General features: G+C 38.4%; 2 protein-coding genes across 12 annotated transcripts in view; one reads left to right on the top strand and one right to left on the bottom strand.

Moving 5' to 3' along the window:
* The window catches only part of LYRM2 (LYR motif containing 2), a 55,364-nt gene that overhangs the window by 6,561 nt on the left and 31,876 nt on the right, over positions 1-16,927 (top strand). Inside the window, exon 4 of one of the 2 annotated variants that reach the window (XR_012667611.1) lies at positions 12,543-12,798. The exons of the other annotated variant lie outside the window; for it this stretch is intronic. The gene's annotated coding sequence lies outside the window, so the exon portion shown is untranslated. Of the gene's footprint in view, positions 1-12,542; positions 12,799-16,927 lie in introns of those variants that run through there. 2 annotated transcript variants of the gene reach the window in all.
* ANKRD6 (ankyrin repeat domain 6) overlaps positions 5,626-16,927 on the bottom strand; it is a 165,567-nt gene continuing 154,265 nt past the window's right edge. For 8 of the 10 annotated variants that reach the window (XM_075126573.1, XM_048845018.2, XM_048845023.2 and 5 more), the window contains 9 exons: positions 15,867-15,965; positions 15,557-15,634; positions 15,157-15,261; positions 14,668-14,805; positions 14,285-14,464; positions 11,792-11,944; positions 11,115-11,228; positions 8,879-9,206; positions 5,627-6,609 (listed from right to left, as the gene is read on the bottom strand). In XM_075126573.1, the coding sequence (XP_074982674.1) occupies positions 6,044-6,609; positions 8,879-9,206; positions 11,115-11,228; positions 11,792-11,944; positions 14,285-14,464; positions 14,668-14,805; positions 15,157-15,261; positions 15,557-15,634; positions 15,867-15,965 (1,761 nt within the window). In that variant the 3' untranslated portion in view covers positions 5,627-6,043. Of the gene's footprint in view, positions 6,610-8,878; positions 9,207-11,114; positions 11,229-11,791; positions 11,945-14,284; positions 14,465-14,667; positions 14,806-15,156; positions 15,262-15,556; positions 15,635-15,866; positions 15,966-16,927 lie in introns of all 10 variants that reach the window. The other 2 variants (XM_048845017.2, XM_075126572.1) reach the window with 1 other exon arrangement.

The following is a 16,927-nucleotide window of genomic DNA, read 5'->3' as shown; positions in this document are numbered from 1 at the left end:
CTGGTAGTAGGCTCTTTATTAGTATGTCCTGATTTCTTTTCTTCAGTGCTTTAAAAAACAATCTGCTTCCTTGATGATTAGAAGGGCCTTTTTGAGCAGAGCCTGAGTATATCACCATCAAAGGCCAAGTCTTCCCACCCCTCCCACTCCCCTTTCTCTATCTCTATCTGCACACTGCTGCAGGGTTACAGTTTCTTGCAGATCATGCTGACCAGTATTGTCTAATTGTTTCCTTGTCTTTTTCTGTCTGTATCACCTAATGTTTTTATATTGTACATAACACTGTAGGCTCTTTGGGGCTGGGACCATCCTTGTTGAGGCTGTGGGGCTTCTAGGAGCTACCACAATACAAAAAATAACTTGCACTCTCAACACACTAGTGAACTTGAGTAAGATAAGATTTTTTTTCTTCATTTTAACTTGTCTTCAATTATAGTAACCTTAAGGGATAAGAAAGTGTGATTTTTTTTTTTCAAGTTGGTGTCTCTTTAATTTCTGCCAACTAGTTGAGCTTGTCATTAACACTCTGTCCCTTTTACAGTGTTGAGCTCAGGATTTAAAATGTACTAGAACCCTTTTATTGTAACATTAAATTAATTGTGCTTTATATAAACTTATGCTGGCCTACTCCCACAGTAACACAAACCTTTTAACAAATTCACAAAAAACAGTTAAAACATTTGAAACTTTGTTTTGAAAACTTCCCTTTTTCTATCTAGAGAGAAACTTTGCTTGGTAGTCTTAAGGTTATAGTAGAAGTCTTTGCTGGAAAAGTCAGATTTAGCTGGCAACTTCTGAGGGTTAGTGGGTGAAGTTCAACCAACATACTTTTAAAATAAACACACCCAGTGGGAGATATAAGCTTCATGGATCTTTTCTAAATTGCAGCTTCAGTTTGTTCCTTGCTTGCACTTTAGCTGCTAGAAACAATCACTGGCAAAGCACACAAACTTATTAGCTATTCTAGTACTTAGCAGTCTCGATCAATCTTGTTTTTAGCTTGCCTCTTTGGTCACAGGCTTACAGCAATATTGCAAGGGTAGATTACTCCTCGCGGGCTAAGCTGGTCTCTTAGAAGGCAAAAGAGGAAGAAGAAATAAGGAGGCACTGACACATAGGTAGGGAGTAATATTAGGAACATCAGGTTCATATCCCAGCTGTTGCTCAGGATTTAGCTGACCCTCTAAAGGTGATGTCATCTGGCTCCTTCTACTTGTCTGATCAGATTAGGACATCATTCAGATGCAGGAAAATGATGTCGAGGTCCCAACAGGTGGTGAGAGCGGTGACAACCATGATTAGTGAAGCTCTGACTCACAGTAAGGCCTTTCTCCTCCTCTCTCCCTTCAACAAGCTGCCAGCTGCCCCCAGAAAAACATAGTACAGAAAGAGATGACCCCCTTAATCAAAACCAACATCTAGCAATCCTAATGGGCATTTCCTTTCACTTGTATTCTAGCAATTGTGATTTTACCAGAGTCTTGAAACTGTGTAATCACAGTTTTTAGTTCAAACATTCAGATTGTAAATTTCGTTAACTCAGCTTGTGCTTAGTTTTTATAAGCAATTTTATATAACAAATTGTACAGGTCAAAATGAACTTTGTCACTCCTTACCCACTTTGGGCAATATAAGACTTCCAACCAGGGTACAGTCCTTGACTGAGAATGTCCCATGAAGCAACTAACCCAGTTGGTTCCATAAGTCTGTAGGAGCACAATGTGCGGACTCCATCAGAGTCCATGTGAGTCTCTCTGCCAGAAGCCTTTTAGGGGTTATGAGATCTGCTGCAGGAGTCCATGCAGGAATTAGAAACTCTCATGGAATAATGGGATTAATTTTGGTTGTGTATGTAAAAGGGCAGGGTGGATTATGTGGGTAGTAGCCAAGAATCACTTCAATTTTGCCTAATGTGTAGAGTGTGGGGTAGGGGAGAATGCCAGAAAAGGCTCCCTTTCCCTGTGTCCCATGGTAAACGTTGTGTTGAATGAATAATACCTGTCACTAAATTAGTTAATCCTTATAGAACCTCTGTAAGATAATTTTTGTACCTAAGTATTATCTGCATTTTATAGATAGTAAATTAATGGGAAAACTGGGATTAGAATTCAGGGGCTTAGTTCCCACTAGGGCTGTCAATTAATCGCAGTTAAAAAAAATTAATTGCAATTAATTGCAGCTTTAATCGCACTGTCAAACAATAGAATACCAATTGTAATTTATTAAATATTTTGGATGTTTTTCTACATTTTTCATCTATATTGTATTCCATGTTGTAATTGAAATCAAAGTGTATATTTTTATTACAAATATTTGCACTGTAAAAATGATAAACAAGAAATAGTATTTTTCAGTTCACCTCATACAAGTACTGTAGTGCAATCTTTGTCATTAAAGTGCAACTTGCAAATGTAGATTTTTTTTTGTTACATAACTGCACTCAAAACCAAAACAGTGTAAAACTTTAGAGCCTACAATCCACTCAGTCCTACTTCTTGTTCAGCCAATTGCTAAGACAAACAAGTTAGTTTACATTTACAGAAGATAATGCTGCCCTCGTCTTCTGCCCACCAGAAAGTGAGAACAGGCATTTGCATGGCACTTTTGTAGCCAGCATTGCAAGGTATTTACATGCCAGATATACTAAACATTCTATGCCCCTTCATGCTTCGGCCATCATTCCAGAGGACATGCTGATGATGCTTGTTAAAAAAAAAAATGCATTAATTAAATTTGTAACTGTACTCCTTAGGGGGAGAATTGTATGTCTCCTGCTCTGTTTTACCTGCATATATATTTCATGTTATAGCAGTCTCGGATGATGACCCAGCACATGTTGCTCATTTTAAGAACACTTTCACTGCAGATTTGACAAAACGCAAAGAAGGTACAAATGTGAGATTTCTAAAGATAGCTACAGCACTCAACCCAAGGTTTAAGAATCTGAAGTGCCTTCCAAAATCTGCAAGGGATGAGGTATGGAGCATGCTTTCAGAAGTCTTAAAAGAGCAACACTTTGATGCAGAAACTACAGAACCCGCACCACCAAAAAAAGAGAATCCACCTTCTGCTGGTGGCATCTGACTCAGATAATGAAAATCAACATGCGTAGGTCTGCACTGCTTTGGATTGCTAGTGAGCAGAACCCATCATCAACATGGACGCATGCCCGCTGGAACGGTGGTTGAAGCATGAAGGGACATATGAATCTTTAGTGCATCTGGCATGTAAATATCTTGCGATGCTGGCTACAACAGTGCCATGCGAATATCTGTTCTCAGTTTCAGCTGACATTGTAAACAAGAAGGGACAGCATTAGCTCCTGCAAATGTAAACAATCTTCTGTGTCTGAGCAATTGGCTGAACAAGAAGTAGGACTGAGTGGACTTGCAGGCTCTAAAATTTTACATTTTTATTTTTGAATGCATTTTTTTTGTACGTAACTCTACATTTGAAAGTTCAACTTTCATGATAGAGTCTGCACTACAGTACTTAGGTGAATTGAAAAATACTATTTTTACAGTGCAAATACTTGTAATCAAAAATAAATATGAAGTGAGCACTGTACACTTTGTATTCTGTGTTGTAATTGAAATCAATATATTTGAAAATGTAGAAAACATCCAAAAATATTAAATAAATGGTATTCTATTATTAACAGTGCAATTAATTGCGATTCATTTTTTTAATTGCTTGACAGCCCTGGTTCCTTTGAATTTATTATTACTGCTTCTCATTTCCCACTCTGTATCTGCAGTTTTCAATGTGATCAACTCTGTAAAGCTAGAAAACACATGAAAAATAGCTTTCTGAGCAACATTTATGTTTAATTACTAGGCAAAAACATTCACTTTTTATCAAGATGATACAAAAATTAAATAGATAACATGCCTCTGCATTCCTACAGTAGCTTAAACAATTGACTTAAAAAAGTTGTAAACATATGAAAATGTCTAATTCTTTATTTTTGACTACTGAAGTCAAAGCATTAGCATTAACAAATATCTCCATTACTACAGATATACTGTACTTGTCTTAATAGTGCATTAATAAGAATTAAAAATACTGTAATATAATACAATTTTCTTTGCTTTATACATGTACTAAAAAGATATGAGCTCGATTTCTAAAGAGTTAATGTTTACAATACTGTAAAGTACGTTTTGTTCATCTGGATTTCCAGTGTCAAGAGATTGCTTGTTTGGTTTTTTTTTCCTTGGCATAATATTGCAGTTTTTTTTTAAGTGGAATGATTTAGGATAGCTGTTCCTGGGCTATCGTGATCTCTGTTAAATAACCTTGTCTCTATTGTCAGTATCTTATGGAGTCTCCTACTAGATTAAAGCACAAAGCCCTAGATGGATAGAGCTGCAACTATCTATGGTAACTTATGTTTGTACATTACTGAGCAGAATTGGGGCCCAACACGGTTGAGGCTTTTAGACACTACTGCAATATAAACGATAAATAATAAGCTCAAAGATTCTCAATAGCAGTTCACAAAGGGGAATTTTCTGTCCATCAAAGTTGAACATTTTCATTTATGGCAAACGATGTGGCCAAACTGCTATCAGAATTTTCTGTTCAGTACAGTCAGCCTTGGTGTTCTGCTAGTCAGTTTGCAGTTGTCTAATTATTAAGCTTGGTGGTCTGGAATGGATTTTCCTTTAGAAAACAATGGACATATAGGGTCCCTAATTCTTCTTTTTTTCACTTAAAGGGAAATGGATGTGGGAAAACAAAAGAAAGAGGGGGTTACTTAAGAGGTGCTAGGCAAGTCATTTGGAGTGAAATTTTGGCCTTACTGAAGATAATGGGAGTTTTGCCATTTACTTTAGTGGAGCCAGGAATTCACACTGGGTCTGTGTGTTTCATGCTCCTATAGAAAATTGGAATTTAGGCATCTCAGAGGAAGAGTCTTGCCTATGAACGTACTGCTGCTCATAAAACATAGTGAGGACTTGGTAAAATATTTGCCATTCATCTGATATAAGAAATTACAACTTTTCAATAAGGTTACTTGAATAGATACCGTCACTAATCATGTAACCTGTAATAATTATTCAAACAATAATTAAGGAGAAGTCAAAGTTACAGTATGCTTGAACAACGCAAACCCAAGGCAGAGGAAAGTATCAGTGGGAAGCTTCTGTAAACAAAACTTATTTCTAACAAAACCATTTCCATTAGGTGTTTTTTGTGACCTACAAGGAAATGGGAAAACTCTCTCTTTAGAATGACAGGTTTCAGAGTAACAGCCGTGTTAGTCTGTATTCGCAAAAAGAAAAGGAGTACTTGTAGCACCTTAGAGACTAACCAATTTATTTGAGCATGAGCTTTCGTGAGCTACAGCTCACTTCATCAGATGTATACCGTGGAAACTGCAGCAGACTTTATATACACACAGAGATCATGAAACAATACCTCCTCCCACCCCACTGTCCTGCTGGTAATAGCTTATCTAAAGTGATCATCAGAGAAAAGGAGTACTTGTAGCACCACCTGATGATCACTTTAGATAAGCTATTACCAGCAGGACAGTGGGGTGGGAGGAGGTATTGTTTCATGATCTCTGTGTGTATATAAAGTCTGCTGCAGTTTCCACGGTATACATCTGATGAAGTGAGCTGTAGCTCACGAAAGCTCATGCTCAAATAAATTGGTTAGTCTCTACGGTGCTACAAGTACTCCTTTTCTTTCTTCTCTTTAGAATGTGATTTGGGTTATTGGTACCTGGTGATGAAGTACCTGGTAATTCTTATCTCTGACTGTAAAATTTTATGGGCTCATAGTATCATGAGTGTGTCCCATGTGCAGAGACTTACTGTTTTATGACTACATAAACAGTCTTTTTGGATATTTACTCCCGGTATTTCTGGAACTTCTAATTTCTAAAATTACATCTCATTAAAAGGGGCAGTTCTTATATTTGTATGTATTGGGTTCAATACTCTACATACTAATAGATCTCAAAATCAGCCACACTGCAGTTCATATAAAAAACAATTCCTCAGTTTCCATGCCTGCACCTGTTTTCTTGATGCTAGCTTTCTTTTTGCACCTTAGTCCTTAATTTATTGAGCTCCTCTTCTAAACTTTTAATATGCTCCTTGAGTGCAGCTTTGTCTTGCTGTGCTTTTTGATTAGCTTGGCACTGGGCTTCGTCAATCTTCCGCTCATACCACTTTTCCATTTGAGTGGAAACAGCCTCAAAAAAGTACTGAGTAATCTCCAGAGCTTGTGAAGTGTCTTTGATCTGAGGGGCTGGTTGATCTCCAGGCAGAGCGGATGGTTGCTGTGGCTGGGTATGTGTTACTGTGTGTTGCTGGGGCCTGTGTCTTGACTGCCCACTTTTGCCAGACTTCTTTGTTTGAGTTCCTTTGTCTATGAAGTAGCCACTCTGTTGCTCAGTCTTTGCAAATTCAGTCAAGGGCTGCAAAGCAGTTTGTACCTTAACATGTCTTAATTTGGAACCTGAATGCTCTGACAATGGCACTTCCTGTTGGAACCTGTCAAAAGCACTGGAGCTAAAAGCTTTGTCTTTAGGCCTAACAACTTGAGGGACTGCAGAAGGAGCTGGACAAGCAGATATCATTTGTTGCTCTGCACCTATAAATTAAAAAAAGAATGAGAGTTCTGAGCAGACATTTATGCAAATATTAAGAGAATCTCCCGTTCTGAGAATTGGGAAGGCCAAGGTTTCCTATATACCATGCTATACATTTTGTAGACATTTATAATATATTGTCTTATATCTAGGGCTGTCAATTAATCGCGAATAATCACACTTATAACAATAGACTACCACTTGAAATATATTAAATATTTTGAATGTTTTTCTACATTTTCAATATTGATTTCAATTACAACACAATACAAAGTGCACAGTGCTCACTTTATCATTTTTACAGTGCCTATATTTGTAATCAAAAATATAAACAAAAGAAACAGTATTTTTCAGTTCCTCATAAAAGTACAGAAGTGCAATCTCTTTATCGTGAAAGTGTAACTTACAAATGCAGATTTTTTTTTGGTTACATAACTGCACTCAAAAACAAAACAGTGTAAAACTTTAGAGTCTACAAGTCCACTCAGTCCTACTACTTATTCTGCCAATTGCTAAGACAAAGAAGTTTCTTTACACTGCCTGGTTCTTATTTACAATGTCACCTGAAAGTGAGAACAGGTGTTCACAGGGCACTTTTGTAGCTGGCGTTGCAAGGTATTTACTTGCCAGATATGCTAAACATTCCTATACCCCTTCATGCTTCCGGCACCATTCCAGAGTACATGTTTCCATGCTGATGATGCTCATTAAAAAAAAAAAGGCGTCAATTAAATTTGTGACTGTACTCCTTAAGGGGAGAATTGTATGTCTGCTGCTCTGTTTTACCCACATTCTGCATGTATTTCATGTTCTAGCAGTCTCGGCTGATGACCGAGCACATGTTTTTTAAAAACACTTTCGCAGCAGATTTGACAAAACACAAAGAAGATACTGATGTGAGATTTCTAAAAATAGCTACAGCACTCTCCTCTCAGATTCTTCAACTGTGGGTTATGAGGTGTGGAGCATGCTTTTAGAAATCTTAAAAGAGCAACACTCTTATGATGGTTTGGGTTCTGTAGTTTCCACGTTAAAGAAAATCAACCTTCTACTGGTGGCATCTGACTCATGATGATGAAAATGAACATGTCAGTCCACACTGCTTTGGATCATTATCAAGCAGAACCCATCATCTCCTGCAAATTGTAACCAACCTTGTTTGTCTGAGTGACTGGCTGACCAAGAAGTAGGACTGAGTGGACTGGTAGGCTCTAAAGTTTTACATTTTTATATGCAGTTTTTTTGTACATAATTCTACAGTTGTAAGTTCAACTTTCATGATAAAGAGATTGCACTACAGTACTTGTATGAGGTAGAATTGAATTTTTTTTGTTTACAGTGCAAATATTTGTAATAAAAAAAATAAAGTGAGCCCTGTACACTTTGTATTCTGTTGTAATTTAAATTAATAATTTGAAAATGTAGTAAACATCCAAAAATAATTAAAATAAATGGTGTTCTAGTGTTAACAGTGCAATTAATTTTTTTAATCGCTTGACAGCCCTACATATATCACTTCTTCCTATTGATAAATTCACAGGCTAGTGACTTGACTTACACACATTTGTTCAAAGAAAATGCAGCCTACTTGCCCGAGAACGTAAATTGAGGCATGATCACAGGATGCCTTTTCTGTAGGCCAGCAAGATCAGACATCACAGAGATCAGGCTTTTGGTCTTTAGGTTAGTGTGTGCTAGAAGAACTACACTTAGCAAGCTGTTCATTCAGTAATATTAGAATCAGAAAACCATATGTTCAAGAATGGAATGTACTCCTATGGTGATCATCAAGGGAGAAAAAAGGAAGAATGAACAAAAAGGGTGTGTGGAGTTAGGATAGATAAACCATAAAAGAATAGTTTATACATATGGGGATACGGTCCATGCACCAATAAAACAAATATAATATAGCCGCTTCAATGGAAACTTGACAGTTTAGTGCACTCTTACATGGAAGACCCTGGGTTGGGAGAAAACCCAGCCCTCCACTGTCCCTGAAAGTGGTAGAAACTACATCTATTTTCACCAGCTGAGGATTTGCCAAGAAAAATATAATAAGGTAAATTCCTGCCAACTAAGCCCTGAAACTTTAGTGGTTGCCTTGAAGGAGGCAACATGTTTTAACCAGAATGTGTGGAGATGGGGGAAGAGAGGTATTGATGACTGGAAGGAAAGCATACCACTGAAGTTAAGTAATCTTGGCATTTTTATTCCCTTGTGAATCAGCACATGCCTTTGAAAACTACAGCTAAATGTCTAACAAGATTATACCTGATACAGTGTCTTGTTCAACAGCAAAATAATGTGTTCCAAAGCTTTGTTCTGATGTCTGGACTCCACTCCTTCCCATGTCTTCTGAGAGACTATTTTGAAGTGTGATATAGGAATGCTGCTGTGAGTCCTCTGACTGTAGTGGGCTCTGGTTGGTTTTACAGTCCTTGGCACTATGGAGGTTCTCTGTAGCCAGGGTCTCGGTGAGGGACTCACAAGTGGACAGAGTTGATTTTGGTCTTGAAGATCTAGAATCTCCAGAAAGCTTCATCTCCAGATTCTGAATCTTTAACATGCACCAGGTTTTCAATTCATCCACCAAGGAAATCTGTGAAAGAAAAATGTTTTGCCAGATTTTAAGTCAGTATGTATTACTCCAGGTACAATCTTCAGTCCATCTACGATGGAGCTCACTATAATGTGCCTGTGCCATAGTAAAGTTACTGTTTACAACAGCAGCCCTCGCTGACAATCACTACACATCACAGTAAATGGTAATTTTCTAGTGGCATAAACAACATTTATACACAGATGTTACAGCTATGCAAGACGGTGATTAGAGCTAACAGATTTTAGGAGAAAAAAGTCCAGATCAAACACTATTGGGTTTTTGGGGACAATGGTGCCACCTCTGATTTCTGTGCTTCTCTTGTTTTTGTGCTAGAAGAACAGATAACACAGTCACTTACAATCAAACGCTGGTTTTCAGGTTACAAAAATGCTTAGTATTAGAGGGCATTTGCTGATGAACATTTTAAAAATTCAGTAAGAACTGAATTATATAGAAAGAACAGTCCCTGTATACTTCAGTTTGCCTGTTATTTATGTGGCACTGTGACTTTGTGCCATGCAAATAACATGTCCTTACCCAAACAGTTTACTACGGGTCTAAGCCAAAATCTATTGAATTCAGTGGGAGTCTTTCCACTGATTGAATCAGGCCCTAATAGAACAAGAATATATATTATGCTTCTTAAGTATAATTCAGATAGGAGATTGTCTGTTATGGATCACTCTTTCTTTTGGAGTATTAGAAGACTGAGGTTTCTTCAGTCTTCCTGGAGAAGGCTCAGAGACCAGCAGGTAGAGAAGACAGTTTGATACCCAGGCCTCTTGCTATAAAACTTTGGGCAGCTCTAATTGTTGTTTCTGCCTCAGAAGTATGTCCTCTGGATAAAGTGGTTTTGGCGATGAGAGAGAGATCAACGGATTAAATGATCATCCCTGTCTCCATAGGCATATCTGGGCAGTAGTTATTTTAATATTACGCCCCTATTCTTGTTTATGGCAGCTTTGCAAAGTTGTGTCATGAAAATCTACCAGTACAGGTATGAAATGTATTTCTCTACTCTTACTGGGATTTTCATAATGAAAATACCTAGTTTTTACTTCCCTATCAAAAGAGAGTTACTAGCCCTCGGTGAGTGGGCAAGTAGAACTTTACTAGCATGTTTGTGGGGAGTTTGTACCCAAGAGATGGATTCAAAACAGCAGATGGGTATCTGCTAGAGGACAATAATATCTGTTCCAGTATTCTGTTAAAGAAATAAATCTAAGTAATAGTGGCTTATTTGCAGCAATGCTCAATTTGGGAAAAGTGTCGTATTGCCATAATGCTACAGGGAAGGGACTGCAGTCTTCTGCCTCTCTCCATGAAAGTGTTTTTCAGAGGAAGAGGGCAGGAAAAGATCAAGGAAAAGAGTGTTTGAGGAAGGGGATCGTCTCAGCGTACAGTGAAAAGATCACCTAAGGAGGAAAAAGTAGAGTATCCTTTTTAGGTTGTAGAAAGCAGGTTTAAAATTCCTTTAAAAAAAATTGTACATTTAAAAAATCATGCTTGGTCTATCTAAAAGACACTCTGGTGACAGAAGAACTAATAAAATGACCACCAGGATCAAGAGAGTAAAAGTTGAAAGGGATGTTCTTGAGTCAAATTTTCAAAATGTTGTGTGTTGTTAAAACTTCTAGTGATTATTTTAAGGAAAAGAATTCTTTGTTAAAAGTTTCCATACGCCCAACCCTAAGTTGTCAGAGCTCAGACCAGATTTTACCTTCCTGACTTCTGGAAACTCCCCAGCCCCACCAAAATAACCTTTTAAAGTCCACTTCAAATATTTCAGAGGGCCAGATAAGCATCCAGACATTTCACTGCTTACTGGCACCAAACTTTCAACTAATCCATCCCTTACTGCTATTTATTTATGTTAATTGTGTGGAACCGTTGTTCCTCCCATACCTGCCGTTTCTCTCCCTCAGTTTTTTCGAGTTCAGCGTGCTGCTGAAGGCGATGAAGGCACTCTCTTCTCTCTGCAGACAGCCTCTCAGCCATTAACTTATCTAAAACACGGAGCTGTGGTAGAACACAAAAGCTCAGTTCAAAAGACCATGTTAGGAAAAAATCAGTGTACATCTGATAAATTATCATGAATCTTTTGACTCTCACCCTTCATTTCTAGGAACAGTATCAACTAGTATTAGAACTTGCTTACAAGAAGGGGGATGGGGAACGGGCACTCACGAAGCTGTACAATTAAAAGTAATTAAAAACTTGTTTTCACTGAAATTTTAAAGCATGATAATTTTAAACATTCCCTTCATTGAATCCCAACAGCTGCAGCATTGTCTTTAGTCTATCAGACCCTAAAAGTGAAGCTAACCAGTTCTGATTCACTATGCAAAGTGAGCACAGAAGGTCACCTGTACAGTTTATTTTAACTATTATTCTTCTCAGGACTCTGGCTTGTAACAATAGATCTCCCGGTGGAACATCATAGTTTAAAGGTCACAGGTGTGAATTAGATTTATTTATATACACATATACACACACACACACACACAATGAAAATGAAAATATTTACTGAGACTTAACCATGTTTCTAACATTAATAGCATATCCCTGGACCATTTTCTTACTTGATGTTGAGTTTTGTTTTCCATCTGTCCCAGCTTGATATTCATCTTATCCTGCACTGTCCCAAACTCAGCTTTTATCTCCTCCACGGTTGCCTCCAGCTGATTCTCCAGTTTATTAATCAGTGGCTCACAACGACATCCATTTATTGGGGCCTGAGAGCACAAGGAATAGCAAAATAGCTTGATTTTATCCCTCTGTGCTATTAACACTCAAACAGTCAGTAAATTTTCACTACTTCTTCTATAATTGAACTTCCTGCCACCCTAGCTAATCTGCTTTGGTACTGTATTACTGTCCTGATAACCTCTCATGGCCTGCATGAAGAAGGAAACAAATATATGAAGTATATTTTGTTTGGGAATGATTTAGACTGGGGTTCTGCAATCTGATCTGCATGGAGCACTGTTGACTTCACTGAGACTCCAGATGGGTAACAAGGATCCATCTTGCAAATCCAATTACAGGATTGGGGCCTGAGACCTAACGTTATGATTCTTATCGATGCTGTAAAATTGGGGAGGGGAGTTGTTGGTTTTGGGGTGTTCTTTTGCTTTTGATGCTATAAAACTGATTTGTTTTGGCTTCTGACTTTTCTTTAACCTGAACATTTTGCTCAGTTTCCTTCAATTGCAATTTAAAATCCCATATATATCATTGCATAACCCCCTTCGCTGCACTAGCATTCCTCTCATCCTCACCTGTCTGCTGGCAACTTCTCTCACACACATCTCTTTGCCTTCTTCCTTGCAGCCTCCCTGAGCTCATCGGCAAGAACCCTGCTATGTCCAAATGTAAGTCTCTCAAAGCCCCACTCATGCCATGCTGCCTATAAGTAAATGTAACTGACATGTATGCAGATCCTTACTTCTTGTTCCTTTCCCTACCTCTGTCCTTAGACTGAGGGATTCTTGGAGCAGCAGAAACCATCCCTCATTGAACGTATAGAAATTGCCCAGCTCTTCCTGGGCACTACCATAGAAATAATTAAATAAATAAAATAACTCTGCCTCAGGTTTCTTTCTTGAATCCCACATCTAACATCAGAATAGTCCTCATTGTGCTCAGCTCTGGAATTTTCCAATCCTTCCTCCAAAGTTTCTACTTCTTGAGGCCTCTGGCCATCATGGCAACAGAGTATATGAGGTCTGCAATAGATGCTCTTCAATAGTTTCTGTTAAATTCCATCCTACCTTCTGATATACACGATTCCCCAAGTGCAGCAAGGGAGAATAAAGGTTTATGTTCAGAGTCAGAGATGGGAAGCACTGCTTTCCTGAATGTGTCTTGGTACAAAATGCATAAAAGCAGCAGTAGTTAGATGGAATAGACCCATCAGATCAAAGTCACTTACATTTCAATAGGGGAATCACTTGATAATTTATTGCATGCTTTTGTGTTGTTCTAAAAAGGGCTTTAAGTGAATATTTGCAGATTCACATTTAGGGGAACTATACTAAGTCAAACAAATGGGTGGAATATCCATTGCATATTCACGAGGTTAGCAAATTACAGTGTCTGAAGTGCAGTGAGTTTATGTGGTTTGGTATTTCCTGTTCACTAACCACTCTGCTCTATTTCATAAATCTCAGTGAAATTGGGGAGGGGCATAACCATTACCCTTCATTTAAGATAGTTGTAAAGAAGCTATTAAAGCATCTTTATGGAACCAAGTAGCTGAAACAATAGGAGCTTCTACCCAACACAAAAGCACATAGGAGGCTGTTCAGGAATTAGAACTAGATGGGTTCAGGGGCTTTGCTGCATATTGTTTTAGTACAGGGACATGTCTGAGAAAAAGTAGGAGAAACACCACAGAAGGAGACACAAGCAAGCAGCAAGCCTGTTTAATTCTTCTTGTGTTCACAGAGAAAGGTCTTTGTTCATTATTTGTAAGTAAGCAGGATTGTATCAAAGAAATACCTGACATCAATTTCTTCTTAGGGAAACAGCTTGCAAGACCCTGAATTTTGGCTAACCTTACAAGTCAAAAAGGGGCAACAGTATGTTAAACCCAGCCTCTAGTAATTCTTGAACTCCAATAGACACAATTTAGTAAAGAGAAGAAACTGAAACATAAAGGTATTGCACATATTCAGGCTTTCTGTTTGGACTGTAAACTCTTCAGGGCAGAGACTGTGCATTTCTTTTCATTTATAAAGCTTCTAGCTTTTCCTACTGGAAATAGGTAATAACATTCCAAAGTGGAAACTTGCAAGATTCTAGTGTCATTTTCAATCATTGTGTGCACCTTGTCTACAAATAGAAAATGCTTCATTTATCAAAACCTCTTAAACATACACCACATGGTATGCATAAAACCACCTTACTGTTGCCAGGCTTCATTCTAAAATACTGGTGAATCCCATACAACAAACTGAAGAATTAACAACATAATACATAGTCAGAGGCCATCTCTGTTTCATTTCCTAACTGTGCTCAAATCCAGTTGGCACTTGTACTTCACTGATTTTTGATTGTGATAGCTTGTTTACCTGCATTACTTTACCATCCTTTCCACGATACAGTGTGTAAAGCTGGTAGGCTCTGAACTCATGTGGGGGTGGTGGAGATGAGCAACGATGTTTACTTCTACGATGCTTAGGTAAGCTCTGCTGCGGACCAAGGAGTGTCTGCTGGTCAGCTGGTGAAGCAGGGTCTGAGAGTGCTGAAATCTGAAACACACACAACATTCCCCAATTTACAAAAAAAAAAACCAACCCAATAAATGACTGCTGCTTGGAATCTGAGAAAATTAGCTGACTCCTGTCTCAGACCGGAAGGCTGGAGAGATGGTGTACTTACCCCTTTGCTAGGAGATGGGAACTCTGTATTGTTTAACAGTAGTCCCTCTCTGTTACTTTAAATTTATTGGTACCTTTTCTCTGGGCTTTTTCTTTTTGTTATTCTTTCCTTTGGGCTCTGGTGAAGTTGACCGTGGTTCATCTTTCAGATCTCCTTTCTTCTGAGGCACCTGGTCACTGCTGTGAGTATCCTCAGCAGCTGACACACTGCCCTATTTAAAACAGAGACAGGGAGTTGTGAGGGCTTGTCTTTGCTACATCCCTAATTTTAAGTTGTTTTGCACAGTAGTGCATAGAGAATCACCACCAGAGGGTCTTCAACAGCAATGCAAGATGCACTGCGCTGGCCAGGGTTAACAGTATACCTTGCTCTGAGCATCCCTAAGAATTATAAAGCTGGAAACTTATATAGGATTGGTTGCAGTCAGGGACCTGTGTGTTTCTCCAGGTGCCTGCTGCACAGCTACACAAAAGGTGAATTCAGTGCTGAAGGATTTTATTGTAATCACTAGGTCAGACTTCCCTGCCTTTTAACACATTAAACTGGAAATGCTTGGCTGTACCTTACTCTGTACCACCTCATCTCTTGGTACAGACTGAGCTCGTCTTTCCTCCTTGAGTTTTTCTCTCTTCTTTCTAAGGCTTCTTCCACGGTTAAAGCGTAAGACCTGAAGCAAGGAGGCATTTCCAATCAATAACATCATCACTTTTTCCACTGTCTTATTACAAAAACTGGGTAATGAGACAAGCTTATTTATTTGCTATCCCACAGAGCCTTTTTAGGGGGACACACTCTTCTAATTTGCCCTGCACATCAGTGCACAAGTGGGCATTTAAGGCGGTGGAACCCTAGCAACACTGGAACCCAACTGCCGCTGTGTGCGCGCTCCAGGAGCTATCCAAGAACATTCCTGCCAAAGGGTGCTCTGGGGTTTGTTACTAATAAAGACATTTATAATGTACCTGTGGTGCCTTAGCAAGGAGAAGAGCAACGTCAGGATTATCATGCTGTCTAGCAACTTCTAGAGGAGTCTGACCTGCCTGAAAAGAAAAAAAAATACATTATTTCCTTCAACTAGCATCAAAAAAATAAATTTCTGAAATATCTCCCCTAAAGTCAAAGAGTTGTGTGTGTGTTTGTATAAAATAATCAAGCATTTTAATTTACTTAACAGCTAATGTCTACATATTATCAGCCAACATTTGAAAAATCTGCAGAAAATATCTTTGAAACATTATCATAAAGAATCAAAGTAATTCTGCCTGTACTTACATTGTTGACAATTGACCCATCAGCCCCTGCTTCCAGTAAGAGTTTGACCACCTTTTTATGATTTAAAGCAGCAGCTACATGAAGTGCAGTATCTCCAGTCTGAAATTTACAAAGTAGAATACAACATGCTAGCAGACATCTTTGATTTGTATGTACTGCATTTCCAGTTTCTTTGTGCCCCTTTATGGTTCAGTAGGTCCAAATGTAGTTACATGAACTGAACTTTAATAAGGACTGATCAACAGAGAGGCAGACTAAGATTTGGGCTAAATCACATCATTTTGAGGAAGGCAGCTAGGGTTGGGATTAGCCATATTCCTATTAAATTAACTGATCCATGTGAATATGCTCACAGAGGAAAATTATGTTGGAGACCCAAAAGCGCTTGACCCAAATCTGTCCTCAAATGCAGGGGTGCAGCAACATTGCTGAGGGCAGAATGTTATAGTGTATCCTCATCTCTGTGACAGTTTTATAGGTTTGATTATCTGGACTTCGATGCCCTGGTGTTATGAACATACGAGCCACTTCTTGAGCTTGACAAGCTGGAAAATGATCTTGGATAAACTGCAATAAGACAGTTTGTTTTTTACTTGATATGTTGATGTTTCTTAAAACAACTCTTAGAACATAGCAACCTAAGTGATTACACAATATATACGTGGTCAGAGCACTAGAGCATTCACTTCACCTTTGGACATGTATTGCAAGTACAAATGAAAAACAACTTTGGTACCACTGAACACATGCAACACAGATAACATATGCTTGCCAGCAACAATTTAGGAGAATCTGGCACTGAAGACAGATATGTTACAGGTCAGCTTTAGGCTGTCTGGGTAATATTGTGGAGTACAGGCAGAATGGTTTCTGCTTGTACCATGCTAATCCTAGTCAATATCATCACTCAGTAACTCACAAGCAACTAAATTCATCCCCCTAAACAATACTGCATATTAATGTATGAAATTGCATAGCCAATTTAAATTGGCTGAAACCCATTCAATTTGCTGTAATATTTTCCATTTGAAAAACAACATTGTACATACAAATCAGAAAAC

This window comes from Caretta caretta, chromosome 3 (assembly GCF_965140235.1).
Source record: "Caretta caretta isolate rCarCar2 chromosome 3, rCarCar1.hap1, whole genome shotgun sequence".
Taxonomy (NCBI): Eukaryota; Metazoa; Chordata; order Testudines; family Cheloniidae; genus Caretta; species Caretta caretta.
Note: the sequence above shows the minus strand (reverse complement) of the source record. Positions and strands in the feature narration are given on the sequence as shown.